The following is an 11177-nucleotide window of genomic DNA, read 5'->3' on the forward strand; positions in this document are numbered from 1 at the left end:
ACAAGAGGAGGGATACAGTGATGCCAGAACGAAGGGCTACTGTCAATGAGGCCAGAACAAAAGCGTACGCGCGGTGATATAAAATTATATGCTGCCAATGTCAGAATATATTTGCCATGGTGCCGTCAAGAGACAATCACTGATGCCAGAACAAGGGATGCCCGTGAGGATCCTAGATTATGAGGATAGTCAAATAAATGTCAATTCGTACTAAAATCATGCCCCAAAAGGTGAAAGAGTAAGATATCCAAAATGATGCACAGACACACAAGAACATGAAGGTGCTTGCAATGGTGCAGGAATATGCCCATGGATACTAAAATACTTTAGAAGGATGTCCGCAACAGTGACGAAATAAGGGCGTAAGCTCAGTGATATCATAGTTATACACTAATGACACCTAAAACAAAGGGAGACTTCTTGGATTGTCAAAACAAAAAGATACTCTTCAATGATGTAACAATAACAGACGTACGGTAATGTCATAGGAAGATAATAGCAACACTTATAAAAAAAAAATGTATACTCACAACAGTGGCACAAAACAGAAAATAATGATAAACACTGAACAAAACACTACACGTGGATTAGAGAAGTGGATAGTGGATATGCTAGAATTAGAAATAGCCGCAGATATGCCAGACCTGTAATGATGCAAGAGCAAACCTCTCGCTATCATTTTATGAACACAGTTAAGACAATAACTGTGTTGATTATAGGTAACTGGTATACCAAATTTGTATGGATGTCATTACAAGTGGCTAACTACAGGACTGCATCAACAAAATATATACAAAGATGGCAGAAGAAGTGCCAAAACAAGGGAATTTCCTAAAGTATAACAGAAGGCCCACAGTGGTGCCAGGGCAATATGCTATAGTTGCGGAATAACAAGTGGGTATCCATGATCATACCAGAACAAAATATACCGACCGTGATGCCAGAATAGTTGAATACATACATTAATGCCAGAATAACCGATTACCTATATTGATACTATAACATGGGAATACCCTCAACGATCAAAGTTATAAACCACAAGTATACCAGAACAAAATAATACCAGTAGTGAAACGAAGAGGAGACAGATTATTAATTTTGCCAGAAATAGTGATTAACCACAAACGTCTAAAGCAGAATCTGCCTTAAATGAAACCTCAAGCAAATTAACAAAGTTCGTAATAATGGTATTCTTAATGGTTAATAATTAAAACACGTCAAAGGTCTATGCCAGAGTAGAGTAGCAAAAAGGGTTAGGAATGAATTGATTAGGGTAAAGTTAGAGGTTGAACAGAAGTAGAGGAGCATTTTGATAAGAGTATTGTAACGAAAAGGTTAAAAATGAGTTAACAATTAGAATAAGTGGATAGGAGAAGGGGATGAAGAAGAGACATAGAAGGAAAGAGAGAGAGGAAATAACCATTAGTTAAGGCGAGGGCAGAGGTCCAAGGCAGGAGTGATCCCTCCTTGAGCCTCAGCAAGGGAGTAGGGGGAAACAGTAGTTCTTGAAGCAATACCTACAGTGATACTAGTACAAAGAGCAACCTGTACTTAAGCGTAAACTTCTCTCTGATGATAATAATAACATTAACACAGATAAGACAACAACGGTGTTGATTACAGGTAACATGTATACCAATTTGTATGATGTCATTTTTACCTGAACTATGAACTAATTCAGCTGCACTGAACTTACTTCATGTTTTATACTTTCTATAATCTCATGGACATGAAGAGTATATTCTTGTTTGTGTCTCGTGATTAGTTAAGTTATATTTATTTTCTTGTGTTATCAGCAGGATTAGTCATGTAGATTATAAACATAGTCATTAGTTGTAAAATAACTATTATGTTGTACGTTATGAAATTTAATATAATATATATATATATATATATATATATATATATATATATATATATATATAATATATTAATATGCATAATGCCAGGCCATTTTTATGGCTTTGTGTCAGTTATTCCCATCTTCCTCTTATTAATGTGTATAAATAAATGCTTGTTGGCTAAGATAAGATTGCTTAGTAAAATATGTACCTAACATTGTCACTCAACAATCTGACTTTGATATATATCAGCTTCTATATATATTTGAGTGTTTTACAAGTATTTATTACAAAAATGTGTGTGTGTGTGTGTGTGTGTGTGTGTGTGTGTGTGTGTGTGTGTGTGTGTGTGTGTGTGTGTGTGTGTGTGTGTGTGTGTGTGTGTGTGTGTGTGTGTATGAAAAACTGCCTTCAATTTTTCAGTGTTAAATATAAATCTTATTTCAGTCCCCAATCTCAAAAAATATTCATAACAATGGAATAAGGAAATAAACATTTAGCTGGTACTAATAAAAACAACGCACTTTTAAAATGCATTTTTATTTAAAATAAACATCTCTTTTCCTATATACATTTAAGAAACATGATACACTTGACATTAAAAAATGCAGACAATATGTCCGATTGTCAGGCAAGACCCTTCTCACGTAACCCACCAAAGTATGCCAGACATACACTACGATATAGTACACTTACACGCACACACCTTGTCTGTTATGACTGCTCATTTTCTAGTCAAATGTTTTAACAAATAAGCTGGAGATCCTTATGATATCTATACATTATGACGAGAGAAAAATTGGTTCACCCTTCAGGATCGTCTTTTGCAGATTAAAAAATAAATTAAATAAATAAGTAAATAAAATAATAGTAGTCATAATTATACCGTTTAATTATAATCGTGATACTAATAATACTGATAATAATAATAATAACAGTAATATTAATAATATTAATTATTATTATTATAAATGTATACATAAACAGTTCAACAAGTGAAGAAAAAAAAAAAAAAAAAAATCACAATAATATTTTTCAAAAAACATAGTAAATATTAAATTTCATCTTCATAAGCATATGTATATTTATGTTATATAAACAAATTTAGAAAAGATAATTGATCAAAAGGGTATCCTTAGTCACAATCACTCAATATTCATATATTGTGAAGATGATGATGATAACTGATGATGAGAATAATAACATTAACAAAAATAACACAAGTCATAATGACATTAATAATAATAATAATAATAATAATAATAATAATAATAATAAAAATAAATTATTAATAATAATAAAAATATATAAAATAATAATAATAATAATAATGAAATGCAAAAACAAATGTTGGTGCAAGAAATCTTGGCAACATATAGACTAGACAAACGCTTCAAGATAACTTTGGCCGACGAAAAAAAGAAAAAAAACTGGAAAACAAAATAGGCTAAGTAATGTCAAAAAGACTTCCAGTTGCTTTGATCACTAAAGCCTAACATAAAGATCAATAATAGTAGTCGTGAAAAGAAAAAGAAGAAAAAAAAAAAAAGTAAATAAATAATAAATTATATTAATACTGATAATAATAATAATAATAAAAATAATAATAATTATAATAATAATAATAAAACAATCTTAGTAATGATAATAACAACAATAATAATAATAATAATAATAATAATAATAACAACAATAAATAATAATCATAATATCATACCAATACCCGTTTTGTGGATGGAGTCGTATGACATCAAAAGGTTATTGGTAATTCATCAAGCTTCCGGAACTTTCTTCACAAGAGAACATACAGGAGTGAGGGGAAATATGAGAGAAGGTCTGTGTCTTTGTACAAAAGTGGGTTGATATAAGAGGATAGCCACTTTCACTACCAAAAAAAAAAAAAAGGATCAGTAAATGTAAATAATAATAATAATAACATGAAGATGAAAAGATCAGGGATGCGTACAAAAGTCTGAAATACCGGAGAGATATCATTTATACATAAAAATATAACAAGTCATTCACTTGCTGATGTCACCTTGACATAGTAATGAGTTTATGGTAGGAAACTCTATTTCAGATTTAAAAAAAATGATCATGTCTTCATTTCTGTTAGGTAATGACTTTTTTTTTTTTTTTTCTTTTTTTTTTTTTTGCAAAGCTGTGTACCTTAATACAATTTTATAAATAATGGACACCTTGAATTACACTTTCGTATTGCTTGGAGATTATAGTTGCCTATCTTGCCAAATAACAAATGCACAGATATTGATATAGTAGATATTGATATGGCAAAAGACTTTTAACTTCACTTTATCCTGAAAAAAATACAAATTTCCATGCTGAAAACATTGGTGTATGTGAAATACAATACAATAACCTTATATTGTATTGTTACTGTTGATGACAACAATAACAAGATTAAAGGAAATAGAACATACCAACCAAACAATTGGAAAATACAAAGCAAATATCCCTCAAGAAAATCTTTGACAATGCGTATGAACTTTAAGAACTGAGGAAACGAGCCAGAACCCATATGCCAGACAGAAGGGAAGAGATGAAACAAATAAGTGTAAGGAAAGATATTTGTCAAGAGGAATAATTGTTAACAAACACTTTTATCAGTTCTAAAAGTTCTATTAATATCTGCTGACACTAAGTAAAATCCAGATAACAAGTAGTTGTTTCCAAGTGGCAGAAATTTGTTAGTTTTTCTGTTACACAGGCAAGAATTTTATAAAAAAAATTGTGACTTAAATAGAATTATGAATAATGTTGCATGTCCAGTTTGTAAATCTAGCAAATCTTTGAATGATTACATATGCAAATCATATATTCCTCAAATTTCTTATTGTCAAGTCTTCTACCTTGTTATTCATAATCTCTTGTTTTTCCATAATTTATTTTCTATTCTTTTAGACTATTTTAAAAATTTACCTGTTACCTTTTTAACTTATAATCACCCATTTCATTTGGGAGGGGGGGATATATATATATATATATATATATATATATATATATATTATATATATATATATAATTATTATATAATATCATATATTATATATATATATATCATTATATATATATATATATATATATATAATATATATTATATATATATATTAATATATAATATATATTATATATATATATTTATATATATATATATATATATATATATATATATATATAATATATATATATATAATATACATAAATATATACATATATAATTTTACATATATATAATATATTATTAAATATAATATATATACTATATATATATATATACATATATATATATATACTATATACATTATAATATACTTAATATTAATATATATATATATATATATATAATTATATATATATATAATATATAATGCTATAATATATATTATATATATATATATATATATATATATATATATATATATATATATTTCCTTCAACTCATCAATTGTGTTACATTCATCCAGCTTAAAAATGGAAATTTACTAAGATGCAAATACAAATAAATACCTAACCCATCTTTAAAGGTGGGATTAAGCCCTGTTTAAGTCCCTCTTTATGTGAGAGTGTTTACATTTGTTGCAAGCAAAACTAGGCACTCCATGACTATACTTCTTAACAACTGAGACAGTCTTTATACTAAATTCTCAGATGATGTCATGTCCTATCTATAAAGAAGTCTATGTCAAAATGCCTTCATCCAATGAATGACTGTTTCTTTAGATTTATGTACGACAAAAATCATAGGTAAATAGGATCTGTTACATACACCCATGCACTGACACAAAAATTATACATACATGTGCACATACATATGCACACATACACACACATATATACAATGTTACTTTAAAGGCTCTACAATGCCTGAAGATTTCCATCACCAAAACTAATGAAAAAATAAATTAATATAAAGGTAAATAAATGACAAGTAAAAATTTAAAAAAAGGAGCTCACACAATCAAGGGTGCTGACAGTAATAATGATGGAAAATAATAATAATAATAATAATAATAATAATAATAATAAGAGTAACCATATTGACAAAAGCAATAGTAATAATCATTATCACAATAATGATAATAAACAAAATCACCATAATGAATCACAAAAATCATCATCATCTGACTAGATGTACAGATGCCAATCCCACCTAATTCTTGGTCTGAGACATCCCTAAATTTACCTCCATAATGTAATCAGTGAAATTTTTGTTTATTTCAAATTTTATTCATAATTTCTTATGACTGAGTGCAATCATATGAAATTTCTTTGTTTGCCATAACTTAACTCTTTATATAGCTAAAGCCATATGTCAATAGATGAAAATTGAAGAGCTTGATATAGAAGAATATGACAGTAAACAATGTAAATATATATGTTAGACATGAAGCTTTTGTGTCTATGTATGTGTATGGGCATATGTATATGATATGTATAATATAGATATATATGTGTATGTCTATGTGAGCTTTATGTGGATGAATAGCCAATGTTTATGTATATGTGTGTGTATGCATCTATAGATATGAAGTGACTACATACACATTTTTCTTAAATTTAATATTAATTCATTTCATAGGACCCTTAGAATTCATTTTTCAACAACTTAGAATCAATACAATATTAGATTTATAATATGCAATGACTATCAAATAATCTAAATCTCATGAGAAACAATAGAAAAGAAAGTATTGCCCAAGACCAAGGCTTCTCACTTCAGTTTTTTTTTTCTTTTTTTTTTTTTTTTTTTTTTGCTTGTTTTACCGAGAAATAACAGCTTTTCTTTGGATAACAAGAATTATAAAGTCTAATGTCTTTTTTTTTCTGCTTACCTTCCATCAGTCAACAGAATGAATACTAGGAATTATGTACATCCTTTTTGTACACATTAACTCTGAGAAACTAAACCTTAAGCACTCTTGTCCAAAGAAAGAAAAATATCCATGTCAAAAAAATGACCGGGGAAAAAAAGGGAAAAAGGGGGAAAAAAAAAAAATGCAAGGAAAAGATCTGTTCCTGAAACTCCTTGAAATAATAAAGGAAGATGCTGTTGGATAATGTAAAACTAGTTCCATGTTTTATCAATTATAATTATGTCAAATAAAGCTAATACAAGTTTTTCATCTCTATATAAAAATAAAATGAAACTTTTTTTTTCTCATTTTTCTTTTCTGGAGGGAAGGGGGAGATAATCAAATGAAAACAATAATAAATAACATAATAAGAAACTTTCACTCTGAGAAATCGACATTCACACACTCAAACTACGTATAGTACAACTCAAAATATGTATATTACAAAGTCATCATTTCACACTCTAGTTGCACATTACTTTGATATTTCCATTAAAAACTGGTAGAAAAAACGGCAGCAACCATAGTCTCTTAACAAAGTAAAACTTCCAACCGACAGATATCACTAGAGATTACTTATAACTGTCATTGATATACTATGAGTTACCATGAAAATTTGAATCTTGAAATGGCACACTGTATAGAAAATGAAATGATTTCTTCATACCACAGTGATTTCCTTCTTGACAAATAACACTAAATCGTTCCATTTTCTCTCTCTCTCGACAGACGATATAAACACACCTAAGACAATCTAAGCATTCCTGCACTGCCCCAATATTCCAAGCCGTGCATTTGGGGTTTTACTTGTGGAAGAAATGCTTCTTTCTGCCTTGTGTTCAAGGAACCGCACTTAGCAAAGTATCATCATGACCACCAAAGTATAAGCACTGTCTGACACATTCCCACTGTACACTGCATCATATGTATATATACATCTGACCGGGCAGAAAGGTTTTCCAAGTTTCAAAAGAAAAAAAGAATATTATAATGAATTGATAATCTTGCTCCAGTTACATCTGGCCATGTAATTTCTTAAAAGATGTTTATTTTACATAGTTACAACACTAACATGAAGTTCACAGGAAGGACTTTTCTGTCTTTGCAACCTGCAAATACGCACACGCATACACATACACCCTTCAGGACGATCACAGTTTTGAGATAGTAACTATTGGCTTATGGTTTCGTCACTTGCTTTTTAAAGTGCTTCCGATCCACTCCAGTCCCTGATAAAGGCTGAAAGGAAATAAAAAAGATATTAGATAGAATATTAAAAACTGAACCAGGAAAAAATGTATCTACTTCACAATAAAAGAGATGCTATCTAAGCTATTTAAATGATATTGCATTCATTATCGACCAAACCTGCAAAAAGTTGGTTATAATATAACCTTACTGGACTACTTTTAACAAGGTAACATTAGGGAGAGAGAAAAAAAAGAGCAGAATCAACTCAAAATCTTACCCTTCTCCTGTTAATGCACAACATCCTTGAATCTGCCACTTATGTTTCTTTATAGAAGTCAGATTTAATAACGTAACCTGTGCAACTCTCGAACTTCTCATCTGAATTTTCGTTTATTATTTGCGTATAAAGTTACTGTCGTGACAATTCCTCATGTACAACATCTTTCGTCTGTCTTAGCTGTTAGGTCTGGTTTTGAGTCTATCACCAAGATGACAAACTGAAAAGGTCATTATCCTTATGAGTATAATACATGACAAAGAAAAGGAAAGTGTATTTATTATGTTTACTAGAGATTTACATAAGTACAGATATACATAAGAAGAGGCCAAAAAAAAGAAAATAAAAACCATCACAACAAAATCATGATAAGTAACAACATGAAAGAAGAATATTCTCTAACAAGAAATCCCATTTACATTCTTTCAAAAAGTGCTGATTCCTGTGAAGAACATGAAACTCCTTATCTTGGCTGAATATGCTCCATGATATGAATAATTACTATAATAATCACTATTATATCTATACTGCTGATGTTAAGCAAGCAGTTACACAATTTCACTGTAATTTTGGTAATGATAACAGAATCTAATCTCCAAAAATGTAGCTGAAAAAACAACATTAGACCATAAAGAAAGAAACAAACAGCAAACTTTTAAAGTTTAACCACTTCACTTACTCAAAGGGATGAGACAGATATTTTCCAGCAGAACAAGCATCACTAGTGAGCAAACACACATCCCTTCAAACAAGCACTCTCACCCATGGGACACCAGATGAACATACAGCCTACCTCTGTATTAGTGTAATATGTGTTCCACGCTGACCGTAGAGATTCCTGTCCTCCAAGATCCCACATGATAAAGTGCAGGTTCTTCCAGACGACCTCTTCCACATTGCTGCCAATAGTGGGCGAAGTGTGGACAACCTCGTTCATCAGCAGCTGGTACAAGATGGTTGTTTTGCCAGCATTGTCAAGGCCAACCATCACAATTTTATGTTCTGAAAATAAATAGATAGGATATAGATACGATATTCTTTGTCATATGCCATAAAGTTTACATGAAAAACAACTTATATGCGTGCATGCCCATGTTCGTGTGTGTGTGTGTGTGTGTGTGTGTGTGTGTGTGTGTGTGTGTGTGTGGTGTGTGTGTGTGTGTGTGTGTGTTGTGTGTGTGTGTGTTGTTCGTGTGGTGTGTTTGTGTGTGTGTGTGTGTGTGTGTGTGTGTGTGTGTGTGTGTGTGTGTGTGTGTGTGTGTGTGTGTGTGTGTGTGTGTGTGTGTGTGTGTGTGTGTGTGTGAATAACAAGGTGTTTACAATTCCTGCTGGTACACTCGCCTGCCCAAGGTGCTATGTAAGGCTTCAAAGTTTATTTACCATCCTACTTAATTGGAGAGAATGCTGCTCCTGATATTCCCAGGTACTTAGATTGCTATTCAGAATTGTTAATATCTTCTAATACAATATTCTGTCTATTAAATATACTTACTTTCATTTTCGTGCCAATCTATGTTACGTAAGTGATTTCTGATAAACACAAATCAGTGTCATAACACTAGATAAAAACTTCTCTGAAGTACCTTGTTTAGTTTCTCAGTATCAGATAAATAAAAATATCTGATACAAAATCCATACGAATATGATAATTCAATAAATAAAATCATTTAGGCAATCAAAGAACATTCCTGCCTTTGGGGGGAGGTGAAGAGCAAGGGGGAGAGTGCACGACCTTGCACTCAGGTTATATAAAAAAGATAAGGCCATACTGCCCATTGTGTCCGTTCTCGAAAGTAGGACAATTACTTGGTATGTCAAAAAAAAAAAAAGCACACTACCATAATCTTGCTTTGCGCTCTTCTTTTGTCATCTCCAGAAGGTTCCAATTTTGCATTACCATATCTTATCGACAATAGCATGGGTATGAATCTTTAACTATTACCAGGGCTACGAAAGCAACAGCAAGGCCTTGGGTGAGCATCGCAGCAACGGACGCAGATGAATCAGCGCCGTAGGTTCTCGGGATCTCCCGTGACGTGGATATGACGTCACACTCGCTTCTTACGCACATGTGACGTCAACCTGAGCGGGGGAAATCTCTCTGCTTCGTTTACATTTATGCTTTTCCTCGTGAAAACAATTCCAGATTCAGACGGATATTGTTTTTTTTTACAAATTCATTGTAAATAAAAATACCTATACACAAACTGTAAAGCATACAAATAAGACAACTTAGCAAGCGAGAGAGCAGAGAAACATGACATGATTCGTCGAAAAGAAACAAACCAAATGAGCGTCATTAAACCAACACTTGTTCTATGAATCGACGTCAGGCCAAGACTTCCAACAACGAGAACGTGAGAAAGATAGCAATAAAACTGATATGTATTTACAAGACATCCAATAAAAAGTACGACTCTAACATAGATAAACTTCCAAACAGTAGTACTTTGCAATGGGTGTTTTATAAACAGCTTGAATACCGCGATACGACGCTCTTATATTCTTCTCAATAGTATTCAGCGTGAGGCCGCGTTACATAAGGATTCTTTATACGAGGTGGAGGGGGTGGACTGGTAGTGGGAGGCAGGGGGGAGGGGAGGGAGGAGAGGGAGTAAGGTGGATAGAGAAAAAGTAAATAAGAAGGGAGAGAGGGGAAAGGGGAATGGAAAGGGAGTAGGAGGAATGAAGAAGAGGAGGAATGGAGAGGGGTAAGAGTAGGAGGCGAGGAGAGGTAGGAGTAGGAGGGGAAGGGAAAAGAGGGTGGGAGGGGGGGTTATGCCCAAGGTCAACATCTGCAACACTGCAACGCCTCGCTACATATGTAAGACGCATCCCTCCAGAAACAAGATGGACGACACCTGTAAGTTCTGAGAGAGAGAGAGAGAGAGAGAGAGAGGAGAGAGAGAGAGAGAGAGAGAGAGAGAGAGAGGAGAGAGAGAGAGAGAGAGAGGGGGGGGGGGAAGAAAGAGAGAGAAAGAAGAAAAAGAAAGA

The 11177-nt window shown here is 32.0% G+C and overlaps 2 protein-coding genes across 2 annotated transcripts in view; one reads left to right on the forward strand and one right to left on the reverse strand.

The window, feature by feature from the left end:
• The window catches only part of LOC119569094, a 5380-nt gene extending 3007 nt beyond the window's left edge, over positions 1-2373 (forward strand). Inside the window, exon 5 of the mRNA XM_037917413.1 lies at positions 1-2373. This exon is cut by the window's left edge and continues 126 nt beyond it. The gene's annotated coding sequence lies outside the window, so the exon portion shown is untranslated.
• Positions 2374-6582: 4209 nt separating this feature from the next.
• LOC119569114 (ADP-ribosylation factor-like protein 5B) lies at positions 6583-8255 on the reverse strand (the record flags this gene model as incomplete). Its single annotated transcript, XM_037917424.1, is given in 2 exon segments — positions 6583-7954; positions 8184-8255. Coding segments are annotated over 2 exon segments (121 nt in total), but the record flags the coding sequence as incomplete, so codon positions are not given.
• Between the last annotated feature and the right edge of the window lie 2922 nt (positions 8256-11177).

This window comes from Penaeus monodon, chromosome 4 (assembly GCF_015228065.2).
Source record: "Penaeus monodon isolate SGIC_2016 chromosome 4, NSTDA_Pmon_1, whole genome shotgun sequence".
NCBI lineage: Eukaryota > Metazoa > Arthropoda > Malacostraca > Decapoda > Penaeidae > Penaeus > Penaeus monodon.